This window comes from Sesamum indicum, linkage group LG6 (genome assembly GCF_026168435.1).
Source record: "Sesamum indicum cultivar Baizhima isolate 11 linkage group LG6, ASM2616843v1, whole genome shotgun sequence".
Taxonomy (NCBI): Eukaryota; Viridiplantae; Streptophyta; class Magnoliopsida; order Lamiales; family Pedaliaceae; genus Sesamum; species Sesamum indicum.
The window spans coordinates 4,808,686-4,825,958 of NC_142662.1; the positions used below are offsets into that span (position 1 = coordinate 4,808,686).

The window sequence follows — 17,273 nt, forward strand, 5'->3', positions numbered from 1 at the left end:
GGTGTTTTGATGTTAAAAACTAGTATGCGGCTGCCCAAAAATCCAGCATTTGTCACAAAAAATGATGTCCTTGAAGAGGTAGACGAAAGCACATCCAAGAAATTATGATTTCTGATATAAATGGAAGAGAAGATTTGCGGTCTTGTCGACACCCGTTGTTAAATGACATTACTCATTTTTTCACTATCGTTTGTCACATATGTTAACCTTCAATGATACTTGAATCTTTTCGTTTTTAATTAATATGAGACATGTTATTAGTATCACTCTATAAAAATTATGCAGCAAAAGTCAAGTGCCAAATTATCACTTACGCAGATATTGTTATTATTAATATTATTTGTTAAGTATGAAGCGGATATGATGGACAAAAATCAATCATACATCGCTTTGATTTTTGTTTGTATAATAAAATAAAATGTAGATCATGCCAATGAATGTGATAAATGTCTTTGGTTGGACAGTGTAATTTAACTCAAAATTGGCCCACAAAGAATTGACTTCATTTAAGTTGACTAATCAATCAAAAAAGTCCAAAACTTATATACTTTTTCACTGTGGATTGATGATTTACATAGATTAAAGTATCCCCAAACAAAAATTCTAATCCAAATTAAACTTAGTTAAATTTAATTTATACAATAAATATAATATATTTATTATATGATTGATATATATAATATTAAATGATAGTTATATTTATCGCCTCTGATCTATGATCTATTTATACAAATCATCCCTATTTTGTATAATTACATAAACTATTCAAAAAATAGGGGCAATTTGTGTAATAATGCTAATATTTTTAGAGGTATATGTGTAATTTTTTTAAAAAAATAACGGGTGGTTTGTATAAGTGAAAATGATATCTTGAGGTTTTATGTGTATATTTATCTAAAAGATAGGGATGATTTATGTAAATAGACCATAAATTATGGAGTGTAAATATAATTATCACTAATTTTAATTAAATAATCAATCACATAATCAATTTAAATAGGGATAATTATACTACCTTCCCCTAAAGTTTGATGTAATTACACGCAAACCCCTTATAGTTTGAAAAATTACACTTAGCACTCCAAAGGTTTGTTTCCGTCTAATAAATAAATTTCTCAATTAAAAATTCACGGAATTTACTGATATTAACAAAAAAAATAAAAAAAAAATTATATTAACCCTTAATTGACTTATTAACAATTTATTGTAAATAAAATTGTGAGGATACGTTTTTACGAATTAATAAATATAATGAGGTATATCTTCAAATATCAGGAAATGAGAGTGTGATTATTCTTTTATAGTATTTGCTTGATTTGATTCGGTCGTGATGATGAACAGCAGGATTTTCCCCCTCTAATATAAAACAATTCTGACAACCATAATTTCAATTTTCTCCATTTTCTCCCTCCCCTCCTCTTCTTCCTCTTTTTCTCCTTCTTCCCTCTCTCTCTATCCTCTTCTTCCTCTTTTTCTCCCTCTTCCCTCTCTCTCTCTATATGTTCTTTGTAATTATATTAATTGTGTGTGTATACATATATATTGTATCATGACGAGAAAACTCAGCTTCCAAATTCTTTTCCTAATTCTTATTAATTCCTCAAAAGCAGGTAGGAGTAACCAATGCTAGTTTCTGATTCAAAGTTTTCAACCGTGGCTTCGTTTTCTTCATTGATTCTTGATGGTTTTTTTACTAGGATTTGCTGTACGATTGTGTTACAGGAATTTATTGCTCTGCAGCTTTTACCTTTGTGAACAAATGCGAGTTCACAGTCTGGCCAGGCATTTTTTCCAATAGGGGAACGCTTCCCACATCTGGTTTCTCTTTAGAGACTGGTGGATCCAAGATAATCAACGCGTCGTCGTCGTGGGGAGGCCGGCTCTGGGGCAGAACCAACTGCGGCAACGACTCCAGCGGAAAATTCTCCTGCATAACTGGCGATTGTGGCACAGGGAAGCTGGAGTGCGACGGCGGCCGTACTGTGCCCACCGTCACGCTCGCGGAGTTCCAGCTCGACACCGTACCCAGAACGGACTTCTACGACGTCAGCCTCGTCTTCGGTTACAACCTGCCGATTCTGGTGACCCCGCAAGGCGGTTCCGGGGACAGCTGTGTGGAAACGGGATGTGTGGCTGATGTGAACGGCGCGTGTCCGTCGGAGCTGCGAGTGACGAGCGTAGGCGGAGAAGGCGTGGCGTGCAAGAGTGCGTGCCAGGCGTTCCTGGAGGACCAGTACTGCTGTAGAGGGGCAAACAACACACCGGATACCTGCAAGCCCACACAATACTCGCAGGTGTTCAAGAGCGCGTGCCCACAAGCGTTCAGCTACACATATGATGATGCGAACACCACCTTCTCATGTACAGGGGCAGCCGACTATACCATAACGTTCTGCCCGTTCTCAAACGCCAGGTAACTTTACGGGAATTCCCTTTTCATCCAATTGATTGAGCCTGTCAAATTGAACGGCGGCCGGCGGCAGTACGCAAATCCTCTCTGACTTTTCCGTTTACAAAAAATATACATTAAAAATTTGAAGTTCATGAAGATTAATGGAATTATTCTCAAATATGTTTATTTATTTATTCATAAGAAATTTATTTCTTTAATCAATCAACTCTTTCAATAATTAGGTGATCATGCATATTTAATGTTATTTTATTGCATCAATTTTGATCAATAATTCATTTTATCTTTAATTTAATAGTTATTTAGATAAAAAGTATTATAAAAATTTTAAATTATAAATACATATCAAGTGTGTTTTCACTGATAACATAAATATATCGATCAAAATATCAACAAGCATATTTATTTCTAGACGAAGCGATTATCTAATTAAATTTCTCTGTCAAAAATATTATGTTCATCCTTCTTGAAAATTAATAAAAAAAAATATTAATCATGAGGAGTTTTCCTTTTCTTCTCTTTCATATTATTAAACCAAAAAAATAGAAATTTAAATTATACACCTGCATTCAACATGCTCCTGTAGCTGGTATATATACAAATTCTTTTGAGTTATGAGAAAAAGTTAACTATTTTTATATTCTCAAAAAAAAATATAATATATTGAGGTAATTGAGTAAATGGGTCTTTTTTTATTTAAATTTTTTACATTTCACAATATCTGTTTAAAACTTGCAGCTTAACAGAACTAATTTGCAACGAAAAGTTATCGGACTAAATTTAACTATCTATTATGGTATCAAAAGTGACACAACCCCTATTTTTTGTATTAAAAGAGCATTTCTCCTGAGGCCTTTTAATGGTCACATGACATTTATTTGACATTTGTCGTTTATTTTTTATGGCACGATTATTTTGCAACAAAAGTTAATTTGTAGGACTAAATTTGGTTATATTTGTAACTATGGGATGAAAAGTGACAACTCCTTTATATTATGGATTAAATATATAATTTTCGCAAAGCATAAAAGCTTTTTTACAACGGGAACAAATACTTGTAAAATTAATAATCTTTTACATAATATAGGGTTTAATGCAATTTACCTACATGTGATATTGTAAATGAGCAAATTGTCTTTTTATGAAAAAAAATACCCAATGTTTTGAAAAATGAAGCAATTTTTTTTTTAAATTGTTTCATATTAAAAAACACAGGAGAGTAAATTGTTGCATTTCAAAAACATAAGGGGGTAAATTACTATATTTTTTTATATGTAGATAATTTATTCATTTGTAATATCACAGGAGTTGTTTGCATTTTTTTCCACTGTATATATAGATAGAATTAAGTAAAATCGACATTTGCTTATGAGATGCTAACAAAAGAATACAACTTTGGTGGTTATGCACGAAAAATATTTTTTGGACTCCAACGCGACTCTAAGAGCAGCCAGCCTTCAAGCAGAGGTTCTCCACCTTCAACTTCAAGCCCAGGTTCTACATCTTCAAGCAAAGGTTGATTCCTATATATGAAATCATCTTAGCCAACAGAAACTGTTTGCAGTTCCACCTTCCTTCTAGTGTACATGCATGTTTGTTGTTGAGATACAGTTTAACCAGCTGACCGAAGTTTAAAATCATCAATGACAGGAATGAAAAAGAATACAAAGATCATCCTTCTTGTAGTAAGTGCAGTAGTGCTGGTTATTCTGGCCATGGCTTTGTGCATTATGAGAAGAATCAAACAAGGTATAATAGTGATATCCTGATTGCTTTCTTGGATACTCTTTAATGTTTTCAGGAATCTTCGCTTCCATTCTTATGTCGATAGTTTTGATGATCATCTGACAGGGAAAAGGGAGGAAAAGTTACATGAACTGCTGACGCTAGAGGGGTATACAGACACTTATGAACTCGACAGTAGTGGAGCCAAGAATCATGATCTTAGACGGTTCACTTATGCATCTATTGTATCTGCCACGAGCAACTTTTCCTCATACCACAAACTGGGACAGGGCGGGTTTGGTCCTGTTTACAAGGTAAAAATTTTCATCACATATTCGTATATTGATTCAGAGCATTCCGATTACAGTGTCTTAATCTAGAGTATGTTCTTAGAATTTATTTCAGGGAATAATTGAGCAGATAACTTGTCATTAGTTCCAGTTCTATGAGTTAGAATATCATTTCAAAACATAAGAAGGGGGGTTAATTACAAAAACCCTTGTGAGTATGTGTAATTGCTTAGCATACTCACATTCTAAACCTTCACCCTGAGTTTCCGCTTTGGGAAAATGCTGCAATTATCTCCGCCCGGGAATAGGACTGAATGGTTACACTCTTATTTTCTAGAAACAGAACAGTGAAATCTGAAAACCACATGCAAAAGTTATAACTTGAGGATGTTTTGGTAATCTAATGGAAGTTTGGTAGGACAGAAAGTAAGAAAATTATGCTGTTGTATTTATTGCATATTATGAGACTAAATCCATTGATTGCTCAAAGAAGATTACCAAATATTAACTTTTGGAGGACCATTTCATAAGTTGTTGCTAGTGACTGGTTTTTCTCATTAGAATAAGTTCCAAAAAGATGTAGTTAGAGATATTGATAATCGGAACCATAGGCTTGCATTCCAAGTTCACCAGGTCATGTACGTTTATAACCTTTTACAGGGAAAAACACCAGAAGGCCAAGATATAGCCGTAAAGATTCTTTCACGGCAATCAGGACAAGGATTGCTCGAGTTTAAAACTGAGCTCATACTCATTTCTAAACTGCAGCATGTGAACCTTGTTAAGCTACTTGGCTTTTGCATTCATGGCGATGATAAAATGTTAATCTACGACTACATGCCCAACAAAAGTCTGGATTTCTTTCTCTTCAGTGAGTATCAACTTCTTTCTTAAACTATTATTAATTGGATAATACCCATCACAGTATAATATAGGCATAGGTGGCTTTCATAGCACTGGGAAAGTTAGTGAACATTCTTTGAAGTGCACTGACCTTTCAATCTACTATCTTTTCTGGTGATCACTATATGAGATGGTATCAAAAAATTGAGAAAGATGAGTGAAACTGAACCCTTTAGGAGGATAATTAGTCTTAGTTATTCAACAGGTCCGTCTACGAGGGAGCAATTAGATTGGCAGCAAAGATTCAAAATCATCGAAGGGACGGCTCAAGGACTACTCTACCTTCACAAGCACTCGCGACTCAAGATAATCCACCGTGATCTGAAACCAAGTAACATATTACTTGATGAAAACATGAATCCGAAGATTTCTGATTTTGGTCTTGCAAGAATTTTTAAGCAGAACATAGATGAAGCTAACACGAACCGACGTGTTGGGACCTAGTAAGTGACATCTTCTAGTAGCTTTTTCATAAATTAAGTGTATGATTGACTTGAATAATTTATATGACTAAAAACTTATATGAATGCTTCTCAGTGGTTACATGGCCCCTGAGTACGCCATGCAGGGCATATTCTCCGTTAAATCAGATGTCTATAGTTTTGGAGTTTTAGTACTTGAAATTGTGAGTGGTCGGAGAAACAATAGCTTCCATCAAATTGAAGGTCCTCTAAATCTGGTGGAGTATGTAAGTTATATCAAAATATATAATGGTTTCACCACTTCCATCTCAGTATACTTCTCAGAACACATAAAATATGATGGATTATATCTACAGGCCTGGGAGCTCTGGAGAAAAGATTCTGCTATGGAGCTCATGGATCCAACATTGACGGCTTCATGCATTAGAAATCAACTGCAGAGATGCATTCATATAGGCCTTCTATGCGTTGAAAATCACGCAGTCGATCGACCTACCATTGAAGATGTTATATTTACGCTAAAAAATGAAATGTCAAGTTTGCCAATACCCAAGAATCCAGCATTCATCACAAGAAACAGCATTATTGAGAAGGTAGAAGAGACTATACCAGAGAAGTTATCTGCTAATGAACTCACAGTCTCTGAAATAGAAGGAAGATAGTACCTCAACCTACTCAAGGATTTCTTGTTGAGTGTCATGCTAATACATATAAACACCATATCAATTATTTTGATATGTTTGTGTTAATATTTATTATTCTTTCATTGGTTTTTCTTTTTTTTAAATTTTCTACACTATTTAGCCAACAAAGTATAAGTCTTTTTCTTATTTAACTTCAACCCATTTATTTACTTCTAAACTATTGGACATTGGGTTGGGGGCGGTGGACTCATGGACCGATCCACATTTATATATCTGAAGTATCTTAATTTAATATTGGGATAAGGACTCTTCTATGATAAATATTAGGGATAATTGTACTCTCTTCTTTCAAGATTTTGATGTAATTACACATAAATTTTACCGTTGAGGTCTTCTAACAAATAAGTTTTTCGATTTATCAAAATTCACTAAATTTGTTGATATTAATAAAATAAATAAATAAAAATTAAAATTTACCCTTTATTAACTTATTATTGACTTATTATATGTCTAATAAATTTCTTATGACTAAGCTAACGGTAAAGATATATCTCTTCACTTGCATTAACATGGAAGATGTATAAAGTAATCTGGTCATTAAAATATTTATTTGACCTACAACAATCAGTGATGAGTCAATTGGGGGTAAATATATTTGTTAATATCAGCAAATATGGTGAATTGTAACTAACGGAGGGACTTGTTTATTAGACAGAAGCAAACCTCATGAGTACTAAATATAATTTTCTAAATCATATGGGGTCTACATATATGTAACTACACCAAACTTTGGGGAGAGAAGTGTAATTATCTATACATACTATCTAATAGAATTTGCAGTCTCACAAATACACGTTGGAATAATGACTTCTTTTCAATAAACCTTATTTGAAATGAAATTTGTAATCCTCCAAATATATATTAAATTATGAACTTCTTTTAAAGATAGAGATGAATATGGCTATAAACAAAATAAATGAGTGTCGTAAAAAGTTACATTATTTTGAGGAAATTCTGGTATCTAAATCATTAGCATATGCCATATAGTAGAGTCAGACCAATTTTGTTATAATAGGTGGAGAAATTCTTGTAACATCAGATTTGTCTAGAAGTCACAGTCAACACAGAGTCAACTCGCCCCTCCCACCCAAGTCTCCTCCCTCACAACTGGCAAATGCGACTTGCCATTGCATTCTCATCGCTTTTTAATAAACGAAATTTAAAAAATAAAATGAATTGAATTTATTGTAACTACCCACAAAAAAGAAATTAGATATTCTTTTTTTCTCAAAACTCGTCCAAATATATTACGCTATGATTGTAATCCTACGAACACATCAGAAGAAATGGAGAAACTCAGCTCTCGTATTCTTTACGTAATTGTTTTTAATTCCTTTATAGCAGGTAAAATGAACCAAATTTAGTTCATTAATCCCTCATAAATTTTCAAGGATGAATTAACTGAGAAGGATTGTGTTTGAACAGGAGTTTACTCACCGGTGACGCTTACAGTACTGAACCTGTGCGAGTTCACAGTCTGGCCCGCCATTGCTTCACTCTCCGGTACCTTCACTACTGGTTTCGCTTTACAGACGGGTGAATCCAAGATCATCAACGCGCCGTGGTCATGGCAGGGCCGCCTCTGGGGTAGGACCCACTGCGGCAACGTCTCCGTCGGGAACTTTTCTGCATAACCGGCGATTGTGGCACCGGGACACTAGAGTGTGACAATAGGGTCTCGCTCACGTCCGTCACGCTCGTCGAGTTCAATCTCGACGGGCCTCAAGGAATGGACTTCTATGACCTTAGCCTCGTCGACGGTTTCAACCTCCCAATTGTGGTGGTGCCGGAAGGCGATTCCAGGGACAACTGTAGGACCACGCGTTGTGTGGTTGATTTGAACGAGCGGTGTCCGTCGGAGCTGCGGGTGACGAGCGCCGGCGGGAAACGCGTCGCGTGCAAGAGTGCGTGCCAGGCGTTCAGGGAGGACCGCTACTGCTGCGCGGGAGAGTACGGCTCACCCGAAAACTGCAAGTCCAATCAATACTCGCAGTTGTTCAAGAACGCGTGCCCAGACGCGTACAGCAACCCCTATGATGATAACACTAGCACCTTTTCATGTGCAGGGGCCGACTACACTGTAGCGTTCTGCCCGTTGTCTAACGCCAGGTAACGTATTCGTTTTCTTAAAACGGCAGTGTTGTCCGGTCAATGCCGATTCATTTATTTAGCCTGTGAAATTGGGTGAAAGAACTGTATCATAAAATAGAGATATTAACCTATACAACTTAGATATATTAAAGAATTAACCTATAGAAAATGCTTTAGCATTATGATATTTTAGTCACGCTTGCAAATTTCTTGGATTTGTTCCCGACCCACATCATGATACATTGTGTTCTCATAGTTAAGCTTCTATATTGTACATGTACTTTACATACAATGCGCGAATTGTTTAGAGGTCTTATGTAAAAATTTGGATGTGGGAAAGTATTTTAAGTTTTTAATACGTTAGTTCTATCTTCTATTAATTACAACTAAATTGATCTCATAATCTATTGACTTCAATTGAAAGTACAATTATGCAATTGCAATTTAGTTTGTTATCGATGTGCTCGTTCACATGCAATTACATTTAAATATTTTCATATATGGCCCCCAAATATAAACTTTAATAAAATATTTACAGTTTCTGCTAGTTTATGTTTAAGTAATTTAGATTATTCAAAAATCTTAGTATTGACTTCAGTTAAATGGTTCTTTCCCTGATATCTTTGTTCTAGCCTAACTTACTATGATTAGTGATTAAGTATAGCACAAAGACCTTTTTCACAAAGGGGACAAATACTTGTAGAGTTAACAGTTCTTTTACATAGTATATATAGCTTAAGATTAAATACAAGTGACTTCTCCATTGAGAAACTAACAAAAGAATACAACTTTGATGGTTCTGCATGAAAACTTATGTTCTTGATTCACCGCTACTCGATAAGAGCAGCCAACCTTCAAGCAGGAGCTCCCCACCTCCAAGCAGCACTTCTCCTCCTTTAAGGAGCTCCACTCCACCTTCAAGCAGTGGTTCGCCACCTTCAAGCAGAGGTTGGTTCATATATATACAATTATATTTTATCTCAACAAACAAAAATTTTCTGCCTAGCTTCTAGTTTACATCTTTCCCTGTTAAAATACAATTCAACCCACTAACCAAATTTGGAAATTGTCAATGACAGGAATGAAAAAAATTATAAAGATCATCCTTATTGTAGTAAGTGGAGTTGTGCTAGTTGTGTTGGCCATTGCCTTGTTCATTATGCGAAAAATCAAACAAGGTAGAATAGTAATATACCTGTTGCTTTTTGGTTTTATCTATACATTTTCCGGGACCTTCACTGCCATTCTTATGACGATAACTTGATGACCATCTGACAGGGAAAAAGGAGGAAAAATTACATGAACTGCTGAGACTGGAGGGGTTTACAGAAACTTACGAGCTCAACGGTGGTGGAGCCAAGAGTCATGATCTTAGACGGTTTACTTATGCATCTATTGTATCTGCTACAAGCAACTTTCCTCCGACTATAAACTGGGACAGGGTGGTTTTGGCCCCGTTTATAAGGTAAAATTGTTCAGACTCGATTCCTTTTTATTATTCAGCATAGAAACTGAAGCGTCTTAATCTAAAGTATAATTCCTGGAAATTCTTTCAAAAAATTGATTGAGCAGAAATCATGCTTCTGTTATTTATTCAGTTAACAGATAACCAAGATCCTGATGCTGTTATTTATTCAGTCTCCATGAGTTAAAATGTTATTTCCAAACATAAGAAGAATGGTTTATTACAATGACCTCCCTCGAGAATATATGCAAGTCTGAGTGCACACGCACCCCAGAAAATCCTCTCTCCTCTAAGTTTTTGCCTTGAAAGAACTTTATGATTACCTCTGTTTGAGATTAGGTACTGCATAATCACAATCCTATTTTCTAGAAATAAAACATTAATATTTGATCAAGTTTCTGGCCATCTCGGCATGTTCAAATAGAATGAGCGCGTAACATGCAAGAAAGTATGACTTGGAGGATGTTTGGTTAATCTCAAAAGGTGAAAGAGTATATTAACTAATTCTATAAGTTCCTGATAAAACGGTTTTAATTAAACCTAAAAAGAAGAATCAATATTTGTTGAAATGATTGTAGGAAACAAGTTATTTAATCTTCTCCTTTTCTAGTAACGGCCAAAAATCTTATATTTTTTTCTGAAAATTCTAAACATAGTATTTTGTTTCTTTGTCTGCCCCGATATCACTCTCACGTTTATGTAAATTTAAGTTTCTTACTGATTCCCATTATTTTAACCTACCTTATCCAAAATTCAGCTTTGTCTGAGTATCCTTGTTTTCACTACTTTGCATGTACATTTTAATGTGCAAAAGTAAAAGCTGATGTTGATATATTTCTTTATTTTTGCTGTTGGTTTTATTGCATATTATGAGATCAAGCCCGTTCACTCTCAAACAATGATAATCATGTATTAACTTCTTGAACGAATATTCCATCAGAAGTTGTCAACAGCTGATCTTTCTCATTTCTTTTCCAAAAACTAGGTTCTGAAAGATCTGGTTAGAAATATTGATAATCAGGACCAAAATGATTGTATTCCAAGTTCACCAAGTTATGTATGTTTGTTCATTTTTACAGGGAAGAACACCAGAAGGCCAAGATATAGCGGTAAAGATTCTTTCACGGCAATCAGGACAGGGATTGCTCGAGTTTAAAACTGAGCTCATACTCATTTCTAAACTGCAGCATGTGAACCTTGTTAAGCTACTCGGCTTTTGCATTCATGGAGATGATAAAATGTTAATCTACGACTACATGCCCAACAAAAGTCTGGATTTCTTTCTCTTCAGTGAGTATCGAACTACCTTTCTTAAACTATTAGTAATAAGATAATATGAAGACAATATAATATGGGGATGGGTGGCTTTTCCAGTTCTGGTAAGGAATTTGTGAAATGTAGTGATATCTAGACTTTGTGAAATGTAATGATATCTAGACTTTGTGAAAGATGAGATAAAATGAATCGTTTCGGGAGATCATAGGACTTAGTTATACAACAGGTCCATCTTCAAGGGAGCAATTAGATTGGCAGCAAAGGTTCAATATCATTGAGGGGACGGCTCAAGGACTACTCTATCTTCACAAGCACTCCCGGCTGAGGATAATCCACCGAGACTTAAAACCAAGTAACATATTACTTGATGACAATATGAAACCGAAGATTTCTGATTTTGGTCTTGCAAGAATTTTTAAGCAGAATGTAGATGAAGCTAACACGAACAGGCGTGTCGGGACCTAGTAAGTAACACATTAACTAGTAACTTTCCTCATTTATTTGTATGATTGTTTTGAATATTTAATATGACTGATAGCTAATTGTATGTTTTACAGTGGTTACATGGCCCCTGAGTATGCCATGCAGGGCATATTCTCTGTTAAATCAGATGTCTATAGTTTTGGAGTTTTAGTACTTGAGATTGTGAGTGGTAGGAGAATCAATAGCTTCCATCAAATTGAAGGTCCTCTAAATTTGGTGGAGTATGTAAGTTTTTATTAAGATATGCTATTGTTTTATGACTTCCATTTTTGGTATACCTCGCAAAAATTGTAAATTATGGAATTATTTTGCAGGCTTGGGAGCTTTGGACAAAAGATTCTGCAATAGAGCTCATGGATGCAACGTTGAGGGCTTCATGCATTACAAATCAATTGCACAGATGCATTCATATTGGGCTCCTATGTGTTGAAAATCAAGCAGTCGATCGACCCACCATTGAAAACGTTATATTGATGTTAAAAAATGAAACAACGAGTTTGCCAATGCCCAAGAATCCATCATTTATCACAAGGAAAAGCATACTTGAAAAAGCAGAACAGAGTACACCAGAGAAGTTATCACTCAACGAACTCACAGTTTCCGAATTAGGAGGAAGATAGTGTTTTATGGGCTAATGAAGTACTGTTTCTTAAATAGGAGGAAGATAATTCTTCAGCCTTGTTTCTTGTTGATTGACATGCTAGTATAGACACACATCAAAGTACATTTTTTGTATTTTAATTATTTGGCATATTTATGTTGATATTGAACAAGATTTCTTAATTTTGAGAAATTGATGATATTTTATTTCCAGAAAGTTTGTTAATTCTTACAGTCATGTAATGGCATAGTAATGAAGAACTATTAGTAGAACTTTATGCTAAATTTTTCCTTCCCACATACTGTTACATGGTACAATTATTTCTTTTTCCAGATTCTCAGGTAATCAAAGTTGCATTTAAACATCGTCAAAGATATCATGCTAAAAGACTAAAATTTAGATTTCAGGATTAGACAGTGTCCTTTCAGGCTTTTCCAGGCACACCTCCAGTTTGTCTTGCTAGAAATAGCATATCTTAAGGACCATAGTAGAGGCAAAGGTGGAGAATTCAAAGATGTAAAAACTCTCTCTCTCTCTCTCTCTCTCTCTCTCTCTCTCTCACACACACACACACACGTGTCTGTGTGAATGGAAGCAACCATTTCTTTTTCTTGCCGTTTGTCCTTTGGAATTTCAGTATTCCACGAGAGTACAATTGTTTAATAAAAAGATATCTCCTGGCATAAATTAAGCAGTTCACATACTACTTTCTTTCTTTGTGCTCATGGAATGCTAGACTAATGTTGTTTGTTTTATTCTATAATTTTGGTTGTTAACTGTCATATGGAATAACATCAAGATTCCCAATTATGCTAAAAGCCCTGCAATGCATAAGAACCAAGTGAATAAACCGAGGTTTTTCTAGTTGTCTTGTAAATTTCACAACCAGCTGTTCATGCTATTTCAACCTCAGCCAATTCCTATAAACCTCTCATGTTCAAGACTTTGTTCTACATCTGCCCAAAATTCCACAAGAAACACACATTTTTTTATCTCTATATCTTTCCATTAGAAGTTTTAGAGGGAATTCGCTATTTCAGGTGAGTTATGGCAGAGCTGAGTCCTCAGGTTCAAGAAAGGCGGAAAGAAGGGCTGGAGGACGACACGCCTACGCCTACACTCGATGTCCACAGTGTGTCAATGAAAATTCAGAGGGCCCGAGAGGTCTACAAAGCATATGGCGAGGATGAAGATAAGCCCACAAAGGGTGAAGTTATGGTCTGGTACTTGTATGGACTGTGCTCATACTTTGTGCACACTGTCCTGATTCCTATTGTCTTCCCACTCATTATCAGCCAAACAGTCGGTGATCCACCGGTGCCTCGGCAAGGTTGGTTGAGGAGCCATAAGGATTTGCAGTGCAAGGAGAACGAAATGCGACTGTAAGTTCTAAATAGTTAAATATTTTGTTTCAAGAATTTTAGGGGCTGACGCGGCTATAATGGTGTTTTTGAAGGAAAAATGAAAGAAAATAAAGAGAAAATTAGTAGTAATAACAGTTTTCTGGTTTTGGACATCAATATTATGGTATTCACGTGCTGGTGAGTAGCGGTCGTTAATGTAATTGAACTGAAAATTATCTCCATGCTTAATCACAGATATGAAGGACTGGTGCACAGGGCAATCAAACTTGGTGCCAACAATTTGTCCCCCTTAGAATGGACTTCAATTTCTTGGATAACAGGACTGATTCTTTCAGCACCTATACTTGGTATCGTTTCGGTCCTGCTTGACTACAGCCACTATCAGCAACTTATTGCTGGTGCAGCCACAGGCATAGGAGCTCTCTTCTGCCTCCCCGCTGGGTTTTTTAGGAAATCCTGGATCTTCCCGCCGTACATCGCCGCCATTGTGGCAGCAAACACCATTGTTGGAGCAGCCCACGCCCGCCACCTTGGGCTAATGATCCGTGGATTCACAGGCTCCACAATCCCCAAACGCCAGTTCCCAAATAGAAGATCGTTTGCAAGCTGGCTGTCCCTGTACTCAACCGCAGCCGGCTGCTTGGGAGCTGCCATCATGGCTTCCTTCACATACCATATGCTCAGGCACTCGGACCATTTTAATGCTTTATGGGTTGTTTCCATATTCAGTGGCCTGAAATGGGGTCTAGGAATGATTCACATTTTCAGCACAAATAGAGCTACTGCAAGTTTTACTGATTCAGAGTCAAATCCTGCTCCCATAACCCATATCGTATCGATTTTCAGATATCCCCATGCAGCAGGAAGTCTTGCTGGGGTCTTTCTTTCATCTTTCACATCGATGTGCATTTTTGGAGCAGGATTGCTTTATGCGATAGGATATCTTTGCATAAAAGCAAAGCATATTTTGTTTCTATGGCTGATATATTTCTTGGTCCCTTTGGTTTCTCTTCCGCTGGCGCACCCACTGCAGCAAACCATGAAGTCAGATGCTGAGAAAATGCAGCTTCTTGGCTTCATACTGTCATCTTTAACATCTGGCTTCGGATTCTATTATCAAGGAAGCACTTGGGGAATTGGCCATCTGCTTCTCTTTGCAGCTATACAAGGCACTTCAACAGGTTTACTGCAATCCTTTCACGTCACTTGATATAATTTCCAGAACTACTAAGAGAGTATAACAATGAGTTTGACTACCAAATATACAGGGATCAATCGAGCGTTATTCAAGAATAGTATGTAGCTAAAATTGTGTGATCGTTTAGTATTTCTGCTACTAAATGTTTCTCTCGTTTTACAGGTTTACTGCATGCATTCGGGAGGGTTCTATGGCTGGATTGTTCTCCGGCAGGGAAAGAAGGCGCATTTTCTGTGTGGTTTTCGTGGGCGCGAGCACTGGGAGCATGTGCAGGATTTGCTCTGGCAACAGCCATGCCTGGAGATGTTGGCAAGGCCTTTGGAGTTTCTTTTTGTGCCGGACTTGTTGGGATGATTGTTTTAATCTTTGGAAATATCAGCAGCTTTAGAGGGGCCAAAGCAGCTGGTCATGTAATCAAAAGTGAGAACAATTCCCCTGTTCATGGATGGGATGATGATCATGTGAAGGGATCAGTTACCACAGAAGTTGTACCTCAAGGGAAGGTTGATGTTTAAGAACTTCAATTGTTTTTCCCTTGTTTTGTTTTGGGCTTTTCCCTTGATGTTCTTAATAAGTCCCATTAATCTGATAATTCTTTTATAACAACTGGGCAGCACCACATTTATTTTTGTTGCTTCTTCCTCTTCAATTCAGAAATAATTTCTTTTATAGTTATCTTGCATGCTAGAGAAGTAAAATTCTTACACAAATAGAAGCAAGAATGAAGCATTGTTTAACTACTACAAATGATGTCTCTCTCTCTCTCTCAAAAAACAAAACTAGTACAAATGATGTAGTAAATTATACAGTTGTCTTTTATCCTTTCTACATGCCAAGAACAAAAAACTATCGATGAAAAAGAGGCAAGATCTTCCAGGAAATCAAACTATATTTGGCCACTTCTGCTCTTGAGAAAATCGACCACTGTCGCTCCATGTTAACAAGATTTTTGCTCAATACTTTCACTAACTTATTCATCATAAAAAAATAGCTTTTCTAGCCTTAATACATTCACAGCACAGCTAATATAATTCAAACAGAAACCAGGTCAGTATAACATTACTGATGAACATGTTACCTTCAAAACCTCCATAACCATGCATTGGATTAGTCTTGTAGCAAAGGTTGTCTGAGGCGACGTTTGGACTTCTTAGACTGCAGTGAGAGACAGATTAGCTAAATGCCATGGAGTCTTAGTCAGGTTTAACAGTTTCAAACTTCCACTAGAACTCGTAAGAGAAAGTAATTAAGAGCATAATGCATGCAGAAAAAAAGGAAATTCAACCACACTTGACCACACACAAACTATGTCTCGTAGTTTAATTATTAATATACTAGTCAATGCGGAACGCCGTTCTTCCATGCATATAATAAATAATTTTTCATATTTAAAATTATATTATAAATAAGAACAAAATATATAATTCAATACATGACATTAAAAAAGAAAAAAAAAAAGAAAACTAATTTATTAATTAATGTATAGTTTGGAAAATGGAGTGTTAATTATCTTATTAATTGAAGGGCATTTTCTACTTACAAAATATTAGTGCGGTGGTGTCATTAACCCCCGTTTGTGAGTATGAAATCCTTTTCCTTTTTATATTATTATAGATATTACACTTGGTAATTGAAGGCTATGTTTGGCTCGATCAATAAAAGCAAATTATTTCTAATAAGAACTCATTTGTGTAATTTTCTCAGCAACGTGTACTCTATAGATATCGCTATTAATGATATTTATTGTCATTATTGTAAAATTGAATTTGCATATAATTGCTAGCTTTTTTTATTTTGAGGGTAATAAGTTTTCTTGTGGGATAAACCTTTTTCATGCAAGATTAATCAACCATACAAATAGTATTACCCTTTTTATGGTGTCCGTACTTGTTTAAAATAGAGATAATTATATTTGCACCCTCTGACCTATGGTCTGTTTACATAAATCACTCCTATCTTTTGCATAATTACATAAATTATCTCTAGCAGCAAAAAAAATATGGGTAGTTTATGTAATGATGCTAAAGTTTTTTGGGTGTGTGTGTAACTTTTCAAAAATAAAGGGTAGTTTATGCAAGTAATGTCGACTTTTTAATGGGTGTATGTGCACCTATTTAAAAAATAGGGATGATTTGTGTAAACAAATCATAGGTCAGAGAGTGTATATGTAATTATTCCTTTAAAATAACATATTACCAATTTATTACTTAAAAAAATAGTATTTTCGGTTGCTGTTTTTATTCTTAACTGTTTAAATTAGATTAATTTAACCAAAAACTATAAGTAGATTTATACCGATTCCTACACTTTACTGATAAAATTATAAGTACTAAGATATTTTC

At 35.6% G+C, this 17,273-nt stretch overlaps 2 protein-coding genes, 1 long non-coding RNA gene and 1 pseudogene across 5 annotated transcripts; 3 read left to right on the top strand and 1 right to left on the bottom strand.

The window, feature by feature from the left end:
* The first annotated feature begins 1,382 nt into the window (after positions 1–1,382).
* LOC105172730 (PR5-like receptor kinase) lies at positions 1,383–6,516 on the top strand. 2 transcript variants are annotated; one of them, XM_088881275.1, is made up of 9 exons: positions 1,383–1,610; positions 1,741–2,413; positions 3,861–3,925; positions 4,061–4,159; positions 4,262–4,449; positions 5,086–5,296; positions 5,534–5,771; positions 5,866–6,016; positions 6,107–6,516. In XM_088881275.1, exons 1-9 carry the CDS (start codon positions 1,550–1,552, stop codon positions 6,410–6,412), a joined length of 1,992 nt encoding a protein of 663 aa, XP_088737401.1. In that variant the 5' UTR covers positions 1,383–1,549; the 3' UTR covers positions 6,413–6,516. The 2 variants fall into 2 exon arrangements, with proteins under 2 accessions (XP_088737401.1, XP_011092587.1); XM_011094285.3 differs by having other exon boundaries at positions 1,384–1,610; positions 1,723–2,413.
* LOC148787651 (uncharacterized) lies at positions 3,756–8,030 on the bottom strand. The gene is made up of 2 exons (XR_016065830.1): positions 7,892–8,030; positions 3,756–4,438 (listed from the first exon to the last, which is right to left on the bottom strand). It is a non-coding gene; the product is annotated as an uncharacterized LOC148787651 (long non-coding RNA).
* Positions 6,727–12,600, top strand: LOC105172729 (PR5-like receptor kinase; annotated as a pseudogene). The gene is made up of 9 exons (XR_016065829.1): positions 6,727–7,798; positions 7,880–8,563; positions 9,393–9,493; positions 9,625–9,723; positions 9,824–10,010; positions 11,090–11,300; positions 11,512–11,749; positions 11,843–11,993; positions 12,083–12,600. The product of XR_016065829.1 is annotated as a PR5-like receptor kinase (transcript).
* Positions 12,601–13,101: 501 nt separating this feature from the next.
* On the top strand, positions 13,102–15,537 carry LOC105172840 (uncharacterized). The gene is made up of 3 exons (XM_011094417.3): positions 13,102–13,751; positions 13,968–14,914; positions 15,094–15,537. Exons 1-3 carry the CDS (start codon positions 13,417–13,419, stop codon positions 15,444–15,446), a joined length of 1,635 nt encoding a protein of 544 aa, XP_011092719.2. The 5' UTR covers positions 13,102–13,416; the 3' UTR covers positions 15,447–15,537.
* Positions 15,538–17,273: the final 1,736 nt, after the last annotated feature.

Bases quoted from the DNA above. Each gene is read 5' to 3' on its own strand.
- LOC105172730 (XM_011094285.3), top strand. From the start codon at position 1,550: ATGACGAGAAAACTCAGCTTCCAAATTCTTTTCCTAATTCTTATTAAT. The intron at 4,160-4,261 runs GTATAATAGTGA...ATCATCTGACAG, and splicing joins TATGAGAAGAATCAAACAAG to GGAAAAGGGAGGAAAAGTTA. The intron at 4,450-5,085 runs GTAAAAATTTTC...AACCTTTTACAG, and splicing joins GGTTTGGTCCTGTTTACAAG to GGAAAAACACCAGAAGGCCA.
- LOC105172840 (XM_011094417.3), top strand. From the start codon at position 13,417: ATGGCAGAGCTGAGTCCTCAGGTTCAAGAAAGGCGGAAAGAAGGGCTG. The intron at 13,752-13,967 runs GTAAGTTCTAAA...GCTTAATCACAG, and splicing joins AAGGAGAACGAAATGCGACT to ATATGAAGGACTGGTGCACA. The intron at 14,915-15,093 runs GTTTACTGCAAT...CTCGTTTTACAG, and splicing joins TATACAAGGCACTTCAACAG to GTTTACTGCATGCATTCGGG.